Here is a 22837-nt window from a genome sequence, read left to right on the forward strand (position 1 = left end):
TTTAACTGGCTAATGCATCTATAGGGAGCAGCCGACCCAATGAATGAAAAAGGGAAAGGAATTTCATAATCAAACAAAAGCATGACTTTCTTGAAAAGAATAGCTTCAGAAGATAAAAAGGAGGAACTATTCTAGGAAAAGCTGCTAGTAGCTTACTGTGTAAAAAAACAACCTCCTGATAACATATTTGTAATATTATTATTATTCTGTAACATTTTATGAAAGCTGAAAAGTAACGTAATAAGCCTTAAAATGAGAAAATCAGTAGAAACAGCAAGGAGAAGCATATTATCAAAACAATACAACAGTAAGCATAAAAACCTTCAAAGATTTAACAAGGAAAGCGTGAACGAATTTGTTTAACATCCTTGTAAAAACCAAAAGTTGGTTAAGTGGTTTTGATTATTGTTGTTGGGGGTTTGGGGTTGTTGTTTTTTAAGTCTCCTCAAGAAGAGTTAGTAAGGATAGAACACCTCTAAAAAAGGGATCTGAAGGCATATGTCTAGAAGGAAAATAGATGAACTTTCAAAACTACAATCCCCTGGTAATGGCTCATTAGAAACTTGGGAATCAAAATATATAGAATTTTACCCAAGTAAAATAAGAAACGGAGAAACGAGCCTAGATTGATGTGGCCCCTAGTATAAGTGCGATATGAAACATGAGTACCTTAAGAAGGTGACAGGAAAACCAAAGTTAACAAACCATTGTAATTGAACTCCTGTACCCTCTTACTTTAATATATAAGAGAAAACATAGGTAACCTGAGCTTAGCCATATGTTACCCCCCAAAATCAAATAAATTAGCTAATTAAAATGAAAAGAGTCAATGTGCCTGCAGTTAAGGTGCTGAATAGAATCTTCTTAGGAAGCAATAACTTCAAGAAAAAAAAAGGTCACCAACCTCAGAAAACACAAGAGGACATAGCAACCTCAATGCTTTCTTGTGAGGAAAAGCTCAATGTTTTTTTGTGTTTTTTTGTGAGGAGAAATGATGGAGAAAAACAAATAAAATTGCTGGTCAGATGCATAATACTAGAGCACTGTTCTTCAACCACCGGTCCGTGGACCGGTGCCGGTCCGCAGAAAATTTCTGCCGTTCCGCGCAGGGCCAGCAAGATCGAGTCGGCAGTTCAAGTTCCTGCCGACTGCCGTTCCTCCCAGCCTCGGGTGATCAAGACAGGCTGCCGACATCGGGGCCTTCCCTCTGTGAGTCTCGCCTGTTCAGAAACAGGAAGTTGAAACAAAATAGGCGGGACTCAGAGAGTGAAGGTCCCGATGTCGGCAGCCTGTCTTGATTGCCGCCCCTGCCGAGTTGCTGAAGAGGGCCGCAGGGAAGGTGCAAGTGGAACGGAGAGAGCTGCAGGTATAGGTGCAGGTGGAGGGAGATGGTCAGCGTGTGCGAGCAAGATCCTGAGGAGCCTTCACAGTGGCTGTCTCCCCTCCCAGCAGCTCTCCTACTTGCCAGGGCAGTGATTCACCGGCAACTTTCTGCAGGCAAGTAATGAGAGCTGTTGGAAGGGGAGGAAGCCACTATAGGAGACTGGGAAGCTGAGGGATAAAGGGAGAGCTGCTACTGGACTTGGAGGGAGGTAGGAGAGATGCTGCTGCGAGGGGAGGAGGGAAAGGGATGGGAAGAGAGTTAATTTTGGATAGGGGGAGGAGGGAAGAGAGAAGGAAAAAAGGAAGGAGGGAAGGGAGAAAGAAAAAAGGAAGGAAACAGCTGGCAGGGAGATTACTGGAGGGGAAGGAGTCAGGGTGGAATGGAGAGATCAGATGAGGTAAAGGGGAGAGAGAGGAATGAGAAAGTAGAGAGAGACTGATGCTGGTAAAGGGGTTAGCAGAGAAATGAGAGAGAGATAAAGATGCTAGATCTGGTGTAGAAGAGATAAAAATGAAGAAAGCTGTGAAGCTGGAATGAATGATGTAAAAAGGAAAGAGGAGGTACAAGCTGGATGGACAGAGGAGAGGGGCATAGAAAGAAGCCAGATACATATGGAAGGGGGAGAGGGCAGACAGTGGATGGAATGGGCAGATGCTGGATTGAAGAGACAGGGCAGATGCTGGAAGGAAAAGAGTGAAAAGAAGATGAAAGCAGAAACCAGAGACAACAAAAGGTAGAAAAAAATAATTTTATTTCTATTTTGTCATTAGAATATATCAGATTTGAAATATATATCCTGCTAGAGAAATAACTGGGGACTGCAGTATTCTGTTAGCATGATATTTCTGTGTAGCATTCTATAATAATTTGGCTTGTTCAGTTTTCTTGATAGTAGAGGGGATATATGTGAAGGGGAGAGGAGACAGGGGTTTTGTTGGTCCGTGCTCTGTATATTTGTATTTATAAAATCACAATTGTTCATAATATTATTTCTTTTTATACTTTAATAAAATATGTTCAATATAAAATCATAAGTGCGGCTTGTGCAGATGGGATCAGATGGTTTGCGGGGGCCGAGCTTTCAGAGATGGGGCAGAAACGGGGTTTTTAAATTTTAGTCCTAGTAGTTTGCCGGTCCACAAAATAATTCTTTTATTTCTGCCAGTCCATGGGTGTAAAAAGGTTGAAAAACACTGTACTAGAGGACCAGCAGGAACCAACATAGACTCGGAATAAAATCTTGTGTGTTGAAGAAAAGCACACCACGATTTGTCCTACAGAAATATAGAAGCATAATTGCAGGAAAAGTCAAATTGACCAACCACTCTGCTCCTTCGCAGTAGCCCTAACTCTTCTCTTAGTTAAAACAAGAATAAAATAACTCTGCGAGACCATTAAGAAATGGCTGTAGCAGAAGATCACATAAAATCAACCAAGAAAATTTTATTTTATTTTATTTTTTAAGTAAAGACCTTCATGTCACTTAAAATGATTCTAATGAGGAATCAAGATTATAAGTTTTCGGTACCACCATGGAGAAGTTCTGAATTTTTTCATGAGAAATAGAAAACTGCAAAACAGGAATGAGTCTTACAAAGACGTGACTATTACGTTAGAATGAACAAATATACTAATGGTAAGAGAGGTAAAAAAGGAGGCGACCTAGAAATAGTCTAAAGGTCACAACATGTAACATGTTTGACAAAAAACCAGCAGAGAAATGTAATAAGTACAACAGTAACACACTGAATAAAGATCAATATAAAACCATAGGATTTGTGACAAAGGTAGGCCTTGATTTCAGTACTGGAACAATACGCAATGGTATTATGTGATGCTATTAAAACTTGCGTATGCAAAATTGCACCTGAATATAACCAATTTCTCTGGCCAGAGATGGAAAATGAAACTGAAAGATCTGAATGTAACCTGTATAGAATGCAAAGCAGGAACAGATCTAGAATTATAATCTATTAGAATTTGGGTAGTGTGCACTGGTGTTCGAACACGCAACCCTCTAACTTTAGACCATGTACTGAAACTTTCGATCCAGAGACTCTGTTTAAGATAAACTGGGGGAGGGGGGCACAGTGGTTAAAGCTACAGCCTCAGCACCCTGAGGTTGTGGGTTCAAACCCAAGCTGCTCCTTGTGACCCTGAGCAAGTCACTTAATCCCCACATTGCCACAGGTACATTAGATAGATTGTGAGCCTACCAGGACAGAGAGGGAAAAATGCTTGAGTACCTGAATAAATTCATGTAAACCATTCTGAGCTCCCTTGGGAGAATGGTATAGAAAATTGAATAAATAAATAAATAAATACAAAGGATGTAGTGGCCTCCTCCTCCACTAGAGCCACTCCCAAACCTCCAGGAGCCTTTAGAATATGAAAGGAGATGGAGTAAAGGGTGTTGTGGATAATGTCCATAAAACAATTGGAGAAGCACATACAGTAAAACCTTGGATTGCAAGTAACTTGGTACACAAATATTTTGCAAGACAAGCGTAACATTTTATTAAATTTTAACTTGATATACAAGCAATGTCTTGCAATACAAGTACATACAGTATACACACATCACAACATCAGAACTGAGCTGATGGTTATTCTCTTTCTGACGCTGCAAGAGTATAGTGACTGTTCTTTTTTTTTTTTTTTCAGTTCAATAATTTTTTATTAAGTATTTTGAAAAATACAAGAAGCAGTTCAAGTACATAGAAACAAAATAAAGTTTACTGTATAAGGAATCTACAAATCTATATTTAACTGTAGAGGAGCAAAACAGTAAGAAAGGCTCCAAGTGTTGAAAATGCGTGTGAAGAATATATAAGAGAAAGATTAGGGAGAGCAAGAAAAGAAAAGAGAAGAGAAAAGAAAGAAAGAAGAAAAGAGAAGAAAAGAAAGACTAAGAGGCAGAGCGTACATAGGAATCCAAAAATGACCAAGGTGACTTGTTGTGCTTCAAGTTCATGGAGGTTCGGAATGTAAGTTTCTTCTCATATGCATAGGATTCAAATCTATGATACATACTCAGAGAGTTCCACCAAAAAGTATAGTCTAATAGCGAAGGTGATTTCCAATTTTTAAGAATGTGCATGAGAGCAATCACAAACATGGTATCAATGAGTTTAGGAGGACAATTTGATTGTGCAAAACAGGGATGTTGAGAGTGAAGGATTACAATGTCCATAGAGATCTCTTCCGTGCAGTTAGTAATAGATTGTATGGTGTTCCAAACGTGAGTCCAAAAGGAGCGGACCTGAGTACAGTGAAAAAGCATATGATCAAGAGTTCCCTCTTCATTCAAGCAGTTCCAGCAAACAGAGTCTTGTTTTAAGTTGGCTTTCCACATGCGAAATGGGGTCCATATTGCATGCCACATAATAAAGAACATTGATTGTGAGACTCTAGAAGATAAAAGCGGGCGGTTTGTTGAAGACCAGAAAAGTTCACAATCAATGTCAGAAAGTGGAGTTGTAAGTATAGCATCCCAGTGTTTCATAGAATAAGGTGAAAAAGTGAAGGAGTGATCTCTTAAAATACTATAGAAGAAAGATATCGCCTTGCTTTTTAATAAAGTCAATAAAGACCAGTGGTAAATAGTATTTTTGGAAGTCATGTAGTCAAATCGTATATGCATAGAAGACAGCACTCCAGTGAGAGAAAGCCACTGTGAATAAACAGAGGGAGGCAGTGAGTATGTAGAGCAGAGTACATCAAAAGGAACTGACGAATTGAGAGTAGACAATTGATGGGCAAACCATATTCCTGCCCGCTGCCACCTTTTCCATGAGAGGGATTTGCCATGGATTTGGATTTTTGAATTGTTCCAAAGGGACATGAGTGGGCTAACATTAATTGAAATCTCAGCCAATGTATCTAGAAGATGAAGAGCATACTGCGTTGAACCCAATAAAGAGTACTTTCTTAAGTGCCTGGGTACTGATACCGTCAGTAAGCATGAGATGTGTAAAGGTGTGCATAAAAAGCACTCCATTTCAAACCAGGCAGGAAGATCTTGAGGAGAGAAGTCAGTGAGCCAGTAAGCTCCATATTTCGCTAGTGAAGCAATATAATAATGATAGAAATCCGGAAAATTAAGACCACCGTTAATCTTAGAGGCTTTCAGCTTGGCGAGAGCAATTCGAGGTTTTTTCTTGTTCCAAATGAATTCAGATAACTTTCTATTTAGCCAATGAAAAAATGATTTCCGGCATAAAAGAGGAAGCATAGAAAGAGTGTAATTGATTTGAGGGGCCAGAGTCATTTTGATGGATGCTATTCTACCCCACCAGGACAAATAAAGTGGAGACCATCGAGATGTAGTATTTAGAACTAGATTTTTGACTTTAGATATATTAAGATCTTGAGCTTGAACCGGATCCTTATGTATTAAAATCCCCAAGTATTTCACAGCTTCATGCGACCATGAGAAAGGAAAATGGGCCAGATCTGATGGAAGTATATTATCGTTCAGAGGGAAGATCTCTGATTTCTCCCAATTGACAGAGTAACCTGAAAGGACTGAGTGACAATATGAATAAGATGAGGAAGAGAGAGTAGGGGGTTCTTAAGAAAAAGTAAAACATCATCAGCATAAGCTGCTAATTTGAAGTCTCGATCAGAGGATGGAATACCTTTAATTAAGGGGCTTTGTCGAATAGCTGAAAGGAGTGGCTCCAACACTAAATTAAATAGTAATGGTGAGAGAGGGCAGCCCTGTCGAGTACCTCTATGAAGGGAAAATTTATTGGATAAAGAGTTGTTAATCCGAATACGAGCAGTGGGTTGATGATATAGCGTTTTTATCCAATCTGTAAAGAATGGGCCAAAATTGTACCACTTCAGGACACGGAAAAGAAAAGGCCATTCCACCCGGTCAAAGGCTTTTTCAGCATCAATAGCTAGACCTATTACAGGTTCTGACATTGTTTTAGCGTGAGCGTTAATATAGTGAAAGAGGCGCAAGTTATCTCCTATATATCTTTGTTTAATGAACCCTGTTTGATCTTTATGTATAAGGGACGGGATCACTTTGGTAAGTCTTAATGCAAGTAATTTTGCCATTATTTTGTAATCTAAGTTAAGGAGAGAGATAGGGCAGAAGTTTTTAACCAAAGTGTCGTCTCTGTCGAGTTTAGGGATTACTACAATGGTGGCCTCAGTGAAATTGAATTGTTTGTCCGGAGTGGAGTGGAGGAAATTGTAATATGTAAGGAGGTGAGGAGCTAAGAGGGCGTGGAATTGTTTAAAGAATTCGTTAATAAAGCCGTCCGGGCCGGGAGCTTTCCCAGCAGGAAGGGAAGATATGGCAGTTTCAATTTCTAATATAGTTATCGGAGAATCAAGTTCCAATTTAACAGGATCCGATATGGTCGGATGAGTTAAGGAAGTAAGAAAGGAGTCAATATCTGATTCAGGAGCAGCAAATTCTGATTTGTATAAAGAAGCATAAAAATTTTCAAATTGAGAGGAAATTAAAGATCTAGTTTTGACTAAATGACCTGATGGATTCTGAATAGCCGTGATATGTAGTCTTTTGGATTTAGTTTTAAGGTATCTGGCCAAAGGGCGACCCATTATATTATCTCCCATGTAATGACCAGAATTAGAAATAAAGATATCACGCCTGGCTGTATATGAAACTAAAGTATTATATTCATATTTAAGATTTTGTATACGTTGGAAAGTAGTTGGGTCATGTATGTGATTAGACATATGTTGTAATTCTAAAATTTTGATAGAATAGTGACTGTTCTAAACAAGCAAACACTTGCAATACAAGTACATACAGTATACACGCGTCACATCATCACAACTGAACCAATGGTTCTTCTCTGACACTGCGGGAGTGTAGTAACTGTTCTAAATGAGCGAGGACTTGCAATACAAGTACATATAGTATTGTCTGAGTTTCCATTATTTCTTATGGGAAAATTTGCTTTGATATACGAGTGTTTTGCATTACAAGCATGTTTTCATAACGAATTATACTCGTAAACCAAGGTTTTACTATATAGGGAAAGATACTTCAAAGTAATTATATGAGCCTCCTAGAAAGTACTGTATGAACACTGATGGTACAGTGGAAGATGTGTTTCAGTAAAAAAAAAAAAAAAAAAGCTGGTTGGTCCTGCTTAGAAGATAAAGCAGAGAACCATGCTGCTTCAATGATTAATATAGGGAAAGAGAATGACCATCTTGTTTTCTTACCTTTTTTTAACATGGTAAGGAAACTAACTTAACAGGTTCTACACTCATGTTAGATTCTGCCACTAGTCTTTGAATGTTTGTATCCAGAGAACAGGAAAAAGACAACCTTAAAGGCTCTTCACCCATGGTGGACTCCTGAAGTAGTATGGAAAGGCAGTTGCAACGTGGATCAATGCTGGTTGTTCCTGGTTAGAGGATAAAACAAAGAACCATTCAACTTTATTGGTATATATGGAGAAAGAATGTCCATTTGATAGTGTGTAAGTACAAAAGCAGACGCTGGTAAAGAATCTAACTCATCAGGCTCTACACCCATGTTAGATTCCCCCACTAGTCTTTGCGTGATTGAGTCCAGACAACAGGAAAAAGACAACCTTAAAGGTTCTACACCCATGGTGGATTCCTGTCACAGTATCCCAATGAAAATCATTGATGATGCAGAATCTCGGTTCTTTTGGACCTATACTGACGCTCCAAAATAAGCAACAATTTTCCTTCTTATGCAAGTTTGCACAGCGGAGTCCACAGGAAAATAAAGTTCAAAGACTGCTGGAAATTAAGAAACTAGAGCTAGAATGCTGTGCCATGACTGAAAGTGAATTCAAATTTTTGATAAAAAGCTTTTGGTGCCACATTTGAAAAAAACATTTGATACCTCAATGCAGAGCCTCGATGTAAAGAACAACATCAGTATTTTGCGATGATGTTTAGAAAAAGAAAATCGATGCTCCGATGAAGAACATTGACGCTTTGATGAATTGACTCAATGACGATCTTCAATGCTCATGAAGTACGGTTTTTTGAGGGGGGTTTTGATGTGCACACATACGACGATGCTCAGTGCTCCAATGAAGATGATCGCAGACATAGTGCCGGTGTCCTCTGGATACAGACCAACGCTGTGAAGATGAATGTCGATGATGACTTGAAGAACAGAAATGAAATGGAACCGATGTCTTCGGTACCGCTCCAATGAAACATTCCCTCAAACAGCAACTGGTGCTTTGTCAAGAGTAAGTATGGCTAAAACTGAACTCCTTATTTTTCCGCCTAAACTCACCTCCTCCCTTCACCGTTCTCTATTCTGTGGATAACACTATCCTCCTCCCTGTCTTGTCATCTCGCAACCTTGGGATGATATTTTGACTCCTCTCTCTGCCTCTGATCCAACAAACTGCCAAATCCCATCGCTTCCTCCTCTAATATTTCCAAAATCCATCCTCTTCTCTCTGAACATACTATCAAAACCCTTATCCACGCTCTCACTACATCGCGCTTAGACTACTGCAACGTACTTCTCTCGGGCCTCCCTCGCACCCATCTCTCACCTCTTCAATCCGTTCAAAATTCTGCTGCACAACTCATATTCTGTGAGAGCCGCTATTCTCACATTACCCCTCTCCTCAAGTCACTTCATTGGCTCCCCGTCTATTTCTGAGTACAGTTTAAACTCCTCTTGCTGACTTACAAGTGCATTCACTCTGAAGCCCCCCAATAACTCTCCTCACTTACCGCCCCCTATGCTCCCCCCGTGATCTCCACTCATCGGGCAAGCCCCTCTTATCTGTAACCTCCTATTCCACTGCCAACTCCAGACTCCATCCTTTCTTTCTTGCAGCACCGTATGCCTGGAACAGGCTGCCTGAATCAATATGTCATGCTCCATCCCTAGCAGTGTTCAAATCCAAGCTAAAGACCCACTTTTTTGAAACTGTTTTCAACTCTTAACTCCCACTCATTACTGTCAGATACCTATACCCATTGTATCATTTCCTCTACCATAATCTCTCCAACCCTGTAATGTCCTGTCTTTTGAGCAGGGACTGTCTATTGTATGCCTTTTCAGCACAATAGAAATAATAAATAGTAGTAGTAGTAGTAGTAAGCAGATCATAGTCGATGAAAATGATGCGAAGCAATGTGCATAAAGTCATCGACCCTGGAACCAATATCCTGCACCAATACCTGAGACTTAGCGGGTATCAATGATGCCTCAGGGATATCCTGCACCGGTGACTGAGCGGGTATCAATGGTGCCGAGAAGATGTACCCCCCTCCCCAGTAAGAGACACAACCTGCACAGGAGGACACCAGTGTCTATGCAGAGTTATTCTTTGATAATGCACACCCATATCCTTGAATCCAGGACAGGTACAATTGGTGTAAACGTTGCAGTACTAAAAGAAACTGCTACTGCAAGAAAATTAAGGCTTGTTGGTCATCGATGTTACAATGCAAGAAGATCCTGAAGAATGTACCATTGTTGGATATGCTACACTTAGCATTGATTGGTAACGATGTAGATTGTTGTTTTGAAGTGCATTAATCTGTATCAATGTTCATCGATGAAGAGGAGGCACCATGACCATGAACATCAAGTGGTATTGAAGGTGCCATAGGTGTTGAAGCCCAAGTGCCTGGAAAGGTGATGCGCTTCAGAAATGACAACCTGTATCGCCCAGAAAACCATGCATCAAATGGACTCGATGCTTAATTAACAGGGTACTGTCCACTGCGATGCAACTGCGTCAACGTGGTAGAAACATTGGTTACAGAAAGGCAAGCATCAACTAGACTCGATGCTAATATGCCACCAATGTAAGTAGATGAGAGGTATCGATGTATACCTGTACCGACAAGTCTCAGTCGTTGAAAGTCTGACTCCAGACCTATATGTTGAAATAGAGAAACAAAAGAACAACAATTTTTTACATTAATCAATAGTATTTATCTTCTTCTAATCTATAGTCCCGGAGTCAGATACAATTGGAGAGGACAAGCCGAGTTAGAGTAGAAACAAGGCCGAAAATTCATCGATGATCATGATATGAAGTAAGGATGAACTTTGCGTGAGGGCCATTGAAGTTCGAAAGAAGCACCGTTGAACTTCGAAAGAAGTTTGTTGTTTTTTGTTTTTAAGAAAAATAAAGGACAGAAGAAACTTAAAATACTTGAAAAAGTTTGTTAAAAAATTTAAACGGGAAGGCAACTCGGAGAAACAAGAGATATGTTTTCTTCACGCTGAAAAACTGATGACCTTGCGAGCTGACGTCAGGCAGGAAGAACTCGTGCCTGCGCGGTGCGGGCAGTATTAAAGCTTTGAAGTCTTAAAGTGTCATGCACTTTACTGTCCGTGCCAAGGCTCCATGGATGATGTCACCCACATTTGAAAATATGCTGCCTGCTTGTCCTAGGACAGTGGTCGGCAAACTGTGGCTCGCAAGCTGCATGCAGCTCTTTAGCCACTTGAGTGCGGCTTGCGGCTCGTGCTCAACTTGCTTCCCTTCCTCTCTGCCCTCCCCCAAGTCACCGCCGCTGGGTAATAGGCTGCCACCACTGCAGAGTTCTCCCTGCTTCCCCGCTGAAGTGCAGGGCCGAAAAACTCTCACCACCCAACTTCAATTCTGACGTCGGAGAGGAGGTTCTGGGCCAGCCAATCGCTGCCTGGCTGGCCCAGAACTTCCTCTCCGACGTTAGAATTGACGTCGGGTGCCGAAGGTTGGTCAGCCCTGCGCTTCAGCAGGGAAACAGGGAGAGCTCAGTCAGAACTCGGCGGCAGCCTGTTCCCCAATGGCGGCAGTGGCAGCCTATAGGCACTTGTTCAGGAAACAAACAAAAATCAAGGAATGCACATTTCCCAGTCATATTGAGGGTAACTTTTATAAAGCGGAGCTTTATTTTAAGTCAACTTTATATAAAGACAAATAGTTGCCTACGTGTGTTTATACTAGTGCAGGGAGGGAGACAGAAAGAAAGAAGGGAGACAGACAGAAAGAAAGGGGCATGGAGAAAGAAAGGGGGCACAAAGAGAGAAATACAGACATACAGATAGAAAGGGGGCATGGAGGGAGAGAGAAAGAAAGAAGGGGACAGAGTGAAAGAAAAAGTTGGGGGAGTGATGAGGCCTGAAGAAGAGGACGCATACAGGAGGCTGAAAGAAGGGAAGAAATATTGGATGCACAGTTAGAAGAAAGTGCAACCAGAGACTCAAGAAATCAGCAGACAACAAAGGTAGGAAAAATGATTTTATTTTCAATTTAGTGATCAAAATGTGTCCATTTTGAGAATTTATATCTGCTGTCTATATTTTGCATTATGGCCCCCTTTTACTAAACCGCAATAGCGGTTTTTAGTGCAGGGAGCTTATGAGCATCAAGAGCAGCGCAGGGCATTCAGCGCAGCTCCCTGTGCTAAAAACCATTATCGAAGTTTAGTAAAAATGGTGGGGGTATATTTGTCTATTTTTGTATAGTTGTTACTGAAATGATATTGCATAAAGTCAACTGCCTTGACCTCTTTGAAAACCCGCAGAATATAAATGATAATTAACATTTTCTCTGCGTACAGTGTGCTTTGTGTTTTTTAAAATTTTATTGTTGGTAGATCATTTTGACTTGGCCACAAAGGTAAGGGGGGGGGAGGGAGGGAGGGGAGCTGCTGAAAGACATCTAGTAATCCTTGTAGGCTTGACTGTGCAGGGAATTATTTTTGTAAAATCATGTTTTGTTATATGACTGACATTATATAGACTTTAATTTCTATGAATGAATAAAATGGAAATGATATAAAATTGCTTGCTTGTTTTTATGTGCGTGCGCTGAAGGGAAGTGGAGAGAGAGTGGGCTGAGGACGCTGAAGGGAAATGGGGAAGAGGGAGTGGGGAGAAGACGCTGATTTATAAATTGACAATTGTGCAGAATATTGTTTGTTTTTATACTTTAATATAATAAGTTCAGTATAAAACTATTTGAGGCTTGTGTGGATGGGATCAGATGGTTTGCGGGGACGGGGCAGGGACGGAGACAAAATTTTTCCCCGTGTCATTCTCTAGGCTCTGCCATGAATCAATTTCGACTACGTGCGGGCGAGCAGGGTGTCAGTCGGGTTGATGTAGCCGTTGTTGCGCAAGCGGGCACGGGGTATGGCTCTCAAAAAAAATCTTAATCGTTGTACTGCTGATTTTGGCTCTTTTGACTAATGAGTTTGCCTACCACTGTCCTAGGATAGAGCATTTACTGTAGCTATTGTATTTTTAGCTTTCAGCAATTCTGAAAAAGGAGATAAATATTTAAAATGTATAACTTAACCCAGTTTTACACCACATAATGGAAAGGCAGTTAGGACTACACAATTGCACATGGAGTTACAGTGAGTAAAAGAGTAACTTAATGGTTAATGCAGCATGCTTTGATCCTGGGGAACTGGGTTCAGTTCTCACTGCAGTTCACAAGGACCTGGGCAAGTCTTTTAACTCTCCATTGCTCCAGTTACAAAAAAAAAAAAAAAAAGCCCACATGAGATTGTGAGCCCTGTAAGAACAGAAAAAGTACTGCATATAATTTGTTCAGCACTGTGTACATCTAATAGTGTTATAGAAATGATTTTTATTAGTAGTAATTCCTAATAAACTGAGGGGAGAAATAATTACAAATACATTTTGACACTTCATATTTTGTTTTATAGTGGTTATTCACAGTACATTTGATATAGAATTGAGAGCATTTTCATAAGGATTGTGAGAAGCGGCCAATGCAAATGACATTAGGAGGCAGCGGTGTGAGGGAAGGGCAGGAGCACGGAAAGTTCCTGCAGATACAGTGCTGGACTGCCAGGATTAAAAAAAAGGTACAGGACCGGGGGGTATTCACTCCATAAGATGCACCCTTATTTCAACCCACTTTTGGGGGGGGAAAAAGTGCATCTTGTGGAATGAAAAATACGTTAACTGGATATTTGTGCTCTAATTAAAAAGACAAGTGAAACCACTAATTTCCTTAAATAAAAATTTAGAATTTCCACAAGACTGATATGCATACCAATACTCTCCCTATGACTCCTTTTTATTTTCGATAGTACTCAAATGTAAACTAGGTAATATTTTACTACTATGTTTAAAACCTTTGGGAACAAAGACAATAAAAGATATGAATGAAGGCCATCAAATTTTGTACAAGTGACTTTGCTTTCCTGGATGAGTATTAGTTTGACTACGTTGGATTTTCTTTCTCCCTTTTGAGTATTAGTGCTGCCAGAGAACAGCAAACCAGATCAATCCAAGAAAGACCAGAAGGAAACTGCTCACAGTTTAGTTACTAGCAGAAATACAAACCTGACCCATCTGGTCTGACCAGTTATTCCTGTCCAATTGTCAACAACAGAGCATGACTGCTTGTAAGATCTTCCTTATGCAGGACAACGTACTGATGATAGAGTACAGATGAGAATAAAAACTTATCAAATTCCCCATTTAGTTCCACCCAGTATACATTCCTTCCCATATCTAGTCATAAAGCTTTGTAGTAATTTAAGGTAGCTATCAATGTTAGGACACTAAGGGGTAGATTCTCTATATTACGTCTAACTTAGGCGTGCTTTAGACGTCCGGAAAACGCAAGTGTCAATCAAACGGTGCTTAGGCGTGCGGTAGACGTCTCTACAACCGCTTGGCGCAGGATAGACGCAGGTTTCTGAAACGTCATTGAGACGTCTCCAATGGACCCTTCCTAGACGCCCGATAGACGTCGGTACGATGTTTTTTTTTTGTTTGTGTTTTTTTTTTTTTTAGATTATACTTTTTTATACTCTTTACTGATTTATTATCAGTCATTCAGCATTGTAAGTATAGGATGATGAAAAGGATAACCAAAACACAGTATACCATTTTGTAAACTATATATTAGTTGATCTGGCAATATCAGTGAGGTAGGGAATGGCAGACAGAGAACACTGCTGTGTTGTATCTTTTTCCTTTAGGATATCAGAATTGTACAGTTTACCATTAATACAAGGAAAAAAAATATGTTATGTTTCAAAGGAGAACTAGAAGATGAAACGTACCGAGTGGGTGTTGAACTTACATTATCAGTATGGAAGGTGGGAACTGGTAGATGTATGCTTCACAGAAAGCTGTACAGTAATGTCATACTCACCTCCTATTAGAAGTGGAAAGGATAGGACTTTGAACACCATATAGACTTCTTATAAACTTCGTTTAAGTTCCACAAAGACTGGCAGGAAAGGCACCCTAAGTCATCCAATAAGCTTTCTCTGGATTTCCCAGAGACATTATTTCAGAGAGGATAGTTTAGAAGTGATATCTTGCTTGAAAGAACACTCTCCTGGTCTTAAAACATTGCTACAATCAGCTCATTCTTCAGAACAAAGGTAAATCCCTTAACTTACACTGGCCCAACTTAGAAACAGAATCAAAACACAGATCAGACCTGAATGTGGCTTCTAGTTCACAGGAAGAGGAAGTAGCCAGCAGCACAATGTCCTTAATATCCTTTGACTTATTGAGGCAGTTGCAGTGCTGTAGAAAAACACTTTTCTAGATTATACATCTTATTGTTTGCGGGTGTATTGGGGAGGCTTATCCTTGCTTTTAAAGTTGGACTTATAAATGTATTCTGCATTATTATTATTTTTGTATTAATAGGATTTTTATAATTTTGACATTGGGGAGGAGTATTTTAATGGTTGTACAGTAGGGTTGTGTGTACATGAAAAATGAATGGAAGAAATTGCATTACAATTAGTACTATTATAATGGGAGTGGGGTCAGTTGGTATTTGTTAGACTTAGGGGGGTACTTGGCTTGAAGAAGTTGAGAAACATTGGTCTCTAGGTGACTAGTATGGAGTTCACTCAGTAAGGGTCCCTTTTACAAAGCCACAGTAGCAATTCTCCCATGGCAAATGCACCAAAGTCCATTCAATTCCTATGGGCTTCAGTGCATTTGCTGTGGCAGAATTGCTATCGCAGCTTTGTATAAGGAGCCCTAAGGCAGGAACTACTGTCTCTGTGTTGTGTCTTAAAACACAGATTGCCAGGGATGCAAAGCATTAACTGATTCAACATGAGTTTGAAGTTGGTTGAATACCACTCTCAAGTACGGTAATTTTGAAAGAAATGGAAAGTTTTGATACTGGCCAGTAGTTATTCGGAATAAGAGGATCTGCATTACTTTTTTTCAAGGGTGGCTTAAATGCTATTGGAACACTGCCTAAGTGTTAAACCTTAAAAAAGAAAGTCATAGTGAGCATTGGAAAATAATTAATAACAATTAACTAATAAAAATAGTGCACATTTAGTGATCTTTTTACTAAGGCGTGCTAGCTGTTTTAGCACACACTAAACGCTAACGCATCCTTAAACTATAATGGACACGTTAGCGTTTAGCATGTGTTAAAATGGCTAGCAAGCCTTAGTAAAAGGACCTTTTGATTTTCCCCACCACCAAATTTCCCCATCCCGCCACACCCGGCTACTTTTTCATGCCACCCGGCTGGAAAACATTTCTGGGGAGAACACTGTAGATAGATAGATAGATATACATTTACACACACACATATACATACACACACAAGGTGTGATCAAAACATACAGTGAATGCTGCTGCCGAGCACCATCCAACAGAAAGACAGGGATCTTCAATAAGAGATGTGGGTGTCAACCCTTAGTAACAGCTTGTTCAGTGCATTCAGTTGGTTGTGAACTACGTTTGAGAGAAGGTATGTTTTAAAGAAATTTTGTTTCAAAATGCAAAAAAGTGCTAAAGAAACACATAAAATGTTAAAATTAGTTTATGGTGACCATGAAGATGGTTTACAAGTGGTTCAAACTATTTTGTAATGGTTGTGAATCGGTCAAAGACAAGGAGAGATCAGGAATTCCTTCAACATCAAAAACCCAAGAGAATGTTGACAGAATAAGTGAAATAATTTGATCAAACAGGCAATTAACTATTAAGGAAATTTCTGAGGACCTGAACATCTGTTATGGTTCTGTTCAAAACATTATAACAACAGATTTGACCATGAGGCAAGTGAGTGCAACCTGAGAAATGGGCAAACTGTTTCATCCTCCATCGTGGCAATGCTCCGTGTTGCACATCGCTTCTAGTATGGCAAATTTTGTCAAATAAAAACATTAGTGTCTCTTCATCTACCTTCACCGGATCTGGCACCATGTGACTTCTGGCTATTCCCCAAAATCAAAATGACCAGGAAAGGTAAACATTTTGCATTAACTCAGGACACTGAGGCAGCCACAATACTCACGAAAGAGGACTTCCAGAACTGCTTCAGAAAGTAGCAAGAATGATGGGATAAACGTGTTTGAAGCGAGGAGGAATATTTTGAGGTGGATTAATGGCAATTTGTCTTTTGCTGTAATTTTTTTAAAATTTAAACATTCACCGTATTTTTTTTAATAACACCTTGTATATATATACACACACACATACAGTATATAAGATCTGGCAATTAAGTTCATGAACTCATCCTAGAGAAAGTGCCCTACATACCTCATTGTTGAATATCACTATGGTCACCTTCAGAGTACTCGCTATGTACCAAAGCCAATGCAATTTTGGAACAGTTTTTCTGGAATGGCCATCAGAGCCATCATCAAAAAGTCTTGCTTTCAATATTTCCTTTTATCTTTGGGTAAAGAAAAAAGTCATTAAGGGCCAGATCAGGTGAGTAGGGAGGGTGTTCCAATAAAGTTATTTGTTAACTGGCTAAAAACTCCCTCACAGACAGTGCCGTGTAAGCTGGTGCAGTCATGATACAAGGACCACGAGTTGCTGGTAAAAAGTTCAGGTCATTTTCATCTAACTTTTTCATGTAGCCTTTTCAGCACTTCCAAAGAGTAAACTTGTTTAACTTTGTCCAGTTGGTACAAATTCATAATGAATAATCCCTCTTGATATTAAAAAAAAAAAGAGGTTAGCAACATTGCATTTACTCTTGATTTGAACTGATGGAACTTTTTTGGTCATGGAGAATTAGCAGACTTTCATTGTGCACTTTGACGCTTTGTTTAAGGGGTCATATTGGTATACTCATGTTTCATCACCAGTGATAACCCAGTCTAAAACATCATCTTGCCTCTCCAAAAGATCTTGGCAAACTTCGACTCTCCTTTGTTTATCGGTGAGCTCCTTCAGGACCATTCTTGCACACACCTTTCTCATGCCAAGATTTTCAGTTAATATTTTCCTGTTTCACTTTCGATGTTTACTTGGTCTGCTATGCTTCTCACAGTCAGGTGATGATTTTGATGCACAATATGACAAATTTTTGCGATGTTTTTCTCAATTCTGCTCGTTACTGGCCCCCATTCTGACCTCTCTTCATCAGTAACGCTTTCTCTCCCATCAGAAAAATGTTTAATCCATTTGTACACTGCCATTTTCTTCATGGCATTATCCCCATAAACTTGGGCTAGTGTGTCCCTGATTTTATTTCCACTCTTGCCAAGTTTTAACAAGAAATTTAATGTTTGTTCATTGCTCTAATTCAAGCTCTGACATTCTCACAATGGCACATAAAAACTGCACTAATAATGATGAATGCCACTCAGCAAGACACCGCCACACACTGACATGAACACAGCTGTGAGACACTGATATACCAAGGTTATAAAGCCTTACCAAGCTGTTTGTACAGTGCTGCCAATGTAAGCACACAGTGGCAAGTTCATGAACTTAATTGTCAGATCTTGTACACACAGTCTGTTTAAAATTAATAACTGATTAGCTTTCAAAAAAAATTTTTTAACAAGCTTTGAGCCTCTTATAATCTGATCTTACAAAAGGCTCACTTGATTGCTTGCCTTGTAAATAATTTTTTAAAAGGACAATAAAAACTATTTGGGTCTAAGATCATATTATTGCTAAAATTAATGTTAGTAGTCTACTTGCATTTTATACTGTGGCATCACACATAATTATCTTATTGTATTTGCCTAGATTTTATACCATATTTTTCTTGTTATAATCCATCTTGTAACTTGTAGAATATAAATGACAAATATAATGTAATTAGCTCCATATATAAAGACAATTAAACTAGAAGTTCAGGGGGAAAATAGTCAGCCTTTATAACTTATAATGAGAGTATGTGTAGGCATCAGAAAGTTCTCTCGTCACTGCTAACTTGTAGGGCTAGGTCAACCATCTGGTCGAGCAGGTGATTATCTAGATTAGAACATCACTACAGTCAAATCAAAACAAAATACTGTATACCAATCACACTAACTATCCACCCATATTTTAAGCACAAAGAGGGTGGTACTGCATACATATGTAAATCAAGTTTAATATTTAGAAACACAATTATATGTCTTTAAAGGATCGGTGTATTTAAAGTCTCAGGCATGGAGGGTGGGGTCTGAAAGTTAATTTAAGGATGAGGGGGTGCGTAGGGCTAAACGTTCAGCGCTGCTAGAGCATTTAACGCCCTTGTGCCAAGCTTGCTAATCACTCACTCAGATCAACAGAATAAATCCAGAAATCCAACAAAACAGCAGGTTATCAAAAAGGCTATAAACAGGTCAGCCAAAACCACAAACTAGTCCCCCTGGGAAGAGCTAAAGCGCGCATGCGCATAGGCAGCTTCATTGCACTCACCATGTAATAAATGCCCAGAATGATGGTCCCTATGCGGACATGACAACAACCGCAGCACCGGGTACTAAACAGCCGATCTCGGCTCCGCTTCAAGCTCATGGCGTCGCCTGAGTAGCGCAGCTAAGCAAAAAATCAAAAGACGCTGCCGTCGCTTTACAACTTCACCGTCCGCAGGCCGCGCGACCCTAGCGTCGCGCAACGGCAAACACGCCTGTGACCTCTGCTATAGCCAATCAAATGCGAGAATTGACAGGTGAAGGCGGGGACTCTAGGCGTGATTGGCAACGGATCTGAAAGATGAGGACTTGGTAGTTGGCAATCATGCTCTTAGTCCTGGGCCGAGCTTTAGTGTGGCGGACCTTGATTGGCTGCAGGGGGTTAGAGTGCGATGTGAGGTTGTGTGGTTCTAAGCCTAGCGCTCTGCGGAGCAGCTCTTGAAGCGAGCCAACTTTAAGCTCGAGAAAGCAAAGTAGGGCGCTTTACTGAATTAAACCGTAGCAGCATACCGCCTAAGAGAGTCAGCTGTACCGGTCTAGAACTGTGTACAGTACTATTGTATGTTAATTCAGCTGTGTCTTAGTTTAGTGTTATCGGGCAAAAGTTTGAGTTATACCACAATAAAAAAAAAAATATATCTATCTATCTATCTATCTATATATATATACAGTAAAACCTTGGATTGCAAGTAACTTGGGTTGCAAGTGTTTTGCAAGACATTTTATTAAATTTTAACTTGATATACAAGCAACGTCTTGCAATACAAGTGCATATGGTATACTCAAATCATAACTGAGCCGATGGTTCTCTCTCTGGCACTGCGGGAGTGTAGTGATCGTTCTAAACAAGAAAAGTCTTGCAATACTAGTACATACAGTATACATGTGTCACATCATCGCAATTGAGCCAATGATTCTTCTCTCTCTGAGGTTGTAGGAGTGTAGTGACTGTTCTAACCGAGCGAAGTCTTCCAATACAAGTATGTATATATTTTGTATTAAAGTTTCTGGAACAAATCGTCTGAGTTTCCATTATTTCCTATGGGGAAATTTGCTTCGATATACGAGTGCTTTGGATTACAAGCATGCTTCTGGAATGAATTATGCTCGCAAACCAAGGTTTTACTGCGTGTTTGTGTGTGTGTATATATATATATATATATATATTTATATACATACACACACACACACACATATATCTAAGTTGAATAAAACAAAGTGTGTAAATTGTTGCTGAAATATTAGCAGGACAGTCACTACGGAGTCATTACAGAGATCTGAAGGTAGACAAATTGTACCTCTACAATGTTTTTTTTTTTTTGTGTGTGTGTGTGTGTTTCAAATCGCTTTAATTGAATATCAAATTGTTTCAATATCAAGGTGATGCCCCCATCACCTAATCTTCCATAAGAACATAAGCAATGCCTCTGCTGGGTCAGACCTGAGGTCCATCGTGCCCAGCAATCCGCTCACACGGCGGCCCAACAGGTCCAGGACCTGTGCAGTAATCCTCTATCTATACCCCTCTATTCCCTTTTCCAGCAGGAAATTATCCAATCCTTTCTTGAACCCCAGTACCGTACTCTGCCCTATTACACTCTCTGGAAGCGCATTCCAGGTGTCCACCACACGTTGGGTAAAGAAGAACTTCCGAGCATTCATTTTGAATCTGTCCCCTTTCAACTTTTCCGAATGCCCTCTTGTTCTTTTACTTTTTGAAAGTTTGAAGAATCTGTCCCTCTCTACTCTTTCTATGCCCTTCATGATCTTAAAAGTCTCTATCATATCCCCTCTAAGTCTCCTCTTCTCCAGGGAAAAGAGACCCAGTTTCTCCAATCTCTCAGCGTATGAAAGGTTTTCCATCCCCTTTATCAGACGCGTTGCTCTCCTCTGAACCCTATCGAGTAACGTCATGTCCTTCTTAAGGTACGGCGACCAATATTGGATGCAGTAATCCAAATGCGGACGCACCATCGCCCGATACAATGGCAGGATAACTTCTTTCGTTCTGGTTGTAATACCCTTCTTGATTATGCCTAGCATTCTGTTTGCCTTCCTAGCGGCCGCTGCACACTGTGCCGTCGGCTTCATTGTCATGTCTACCATTACCCCCAAGTCCCTTTCTTGGGTACTCTTATTCAATAACATCCCTCCCATTGTATAGTTCCTAATGTTTAACCTGGCCTTGCTAGTTAGTATTCCTCTTCCCCTATCAGTGACTGTTCTTTCAAGAATCTCTGCACATCTTTGACATTATCTTTTGTGTACTTCGATCCACCTATGTTGTGCACCACAGCAAAACTGTGAAGTCTGGCCTTTCTAATGAACTTACTTGTACCCAATACATTTATTTCTAGTAAAAAGGTGTCAGTACTCAAATACCAGGCCATTTTCCAGGAGTGAGGTGATCACCGAGGAACCAATGCCACAGTAACCAGGCACCCTGCAACCAGCCACAGAATCCATGAAAAGGCAGTGCTGAGGGCCAGATTCTGTAAACAGCACCATAAGTTAGGCAACAGATGGCATTCTATTGCCAACTAACTTAGGGCTAAATTCACTAAGCATACTGATCATGTACCGAACGGTTTGCGAGCCCTTTGTGACCCGATTTCCCTCTGACCCGATTCACTAATCTCCGATCCGTGCATACAAATGAGGGGAAACGGCATGCAAAGTAGGCAGGAACACGATTCACTAAAAAAAAAAAAAGAGGGACACCAACTGGGCTGACCGATCCAAAATAAGCGACTGTCCTGCCTTCTGCTTCTCTGCTCTGAGCCCCGATCTCCTGCCTACCCCAATCTGCTGCCTGCCCCGATCTCCTGCTCTCACCCCCGATCTCCTGCTCTCACCCCGAATCTCTCCTGCCGCCCCAACTCTCCTGCCCTTCCCCACAATGCAAGTCCGAAGTTTTAACCCTTAAAGCGAGAGATTGATACAATGTTTAAATTGCACTGCATATGGGTACTCCCATCGTTTCCCTCGGTACTGGCCCTGCCTGAGCATAACAGTATGATGCCTCCACATACCGATGTCAGCTTTCCATCGAAGCATCGGGCTACTTCTTATGGCTCTTCTGAGAGGCATTGTCATCCCCATCAGGCATCGCGCTTCACATCGGGGTTTTAGCTCATCACATTGAAGTCTTCCATCAAGTCATCGAAGCAGTACCTTGAAGCATCGACGTTCTTTTTTCCCACGATGGTCCTCATTGCATCAATCTCATGCTTTCAAGCGTAAAAGGGATACTCATCGTAAAAGGGATACTCATCGATCCTCAGCATCGGATCGTACCGAAGACGTAAACTTTCCAAAAGAATCTGAAGCACTAGCTTTATTTGGCTCTGAATCTTCTGACATACCTTCAGAACTGTCACTTTGGAAAACGCCTCCTAGAAGATCTTCTCCAGAAGAACTTGTCTTTACCAGATATATTACACAGTTGGGCAAAACCCTACCTATCTCATTGGAAGCTGACACTATACTGAGCCTCTTAAAGAGCTTCTCAAGTTACCTTTCCATGGCATTTTTTAAAGAGACACTTCTTGCAAATTGCCTTTATCGAGGAGGCTCCAAGACTACTAGATTCTATTTACAGAATCTGTTCTCCTCCAGGATTTGATACACCACAGCTTCAGCATCAATCATTCCTTGTGGAGCCAACCCTAAAAAAATATTTCAATGCAAGTGTTTCTGCCTCAGCACTTACTGGGCATGAAGGCCGTACTATGGACTATGCTGGTGAGCAGGATCCTTACTTACAGTTTTTACATGTCTTTGTATTTCAAACAACTAGTGGCGAAATTGCCTGACTTGAGGAAT

At 40.4% G+C, this 22837-nt stretch overlaps 1 protein-coding gene across 1 annotated transcript in view; it reads right to left on the reverse strand.

Annotated features, from left to right (window-relative positions):
- LAPTM4A (lysosomal protein transmembrane 4 alpha) overlaps window positions 1-19237 on the reverse strand; it is a 60256-nt gene extending 41019 nt beyond the window's left edge. Inside the window, exon 1 of the mRNA XM_033936955.1 lies at window positions 19017-19237. Coding sequence (XP_033792846.1) covers window positions 19017-19115 — 99 coding nt within the window. The 5' untranslated portion in view covers window positions 19116-19237. The remainder of the gene's footprint in view (window positions 1-19016) is intronic.
- Window positions 19238-22837: the final 3600 nt, after the last annotated feature.

Source organism: Geotrypetes seraphini, chromosome 3, assembly GCF_902459505.1.
Source record: "Geotrypetes seraphini chromosome 3, aGeoSer1.1, whole genome shotgun sequence".
NCBI classification, from domain to species: Eukaryota; Metazoa; Chordata; class Amphibia; order Gymnophiona; family Dermophiidae; genus Geotrypetes; species Geotrypetes seraphini.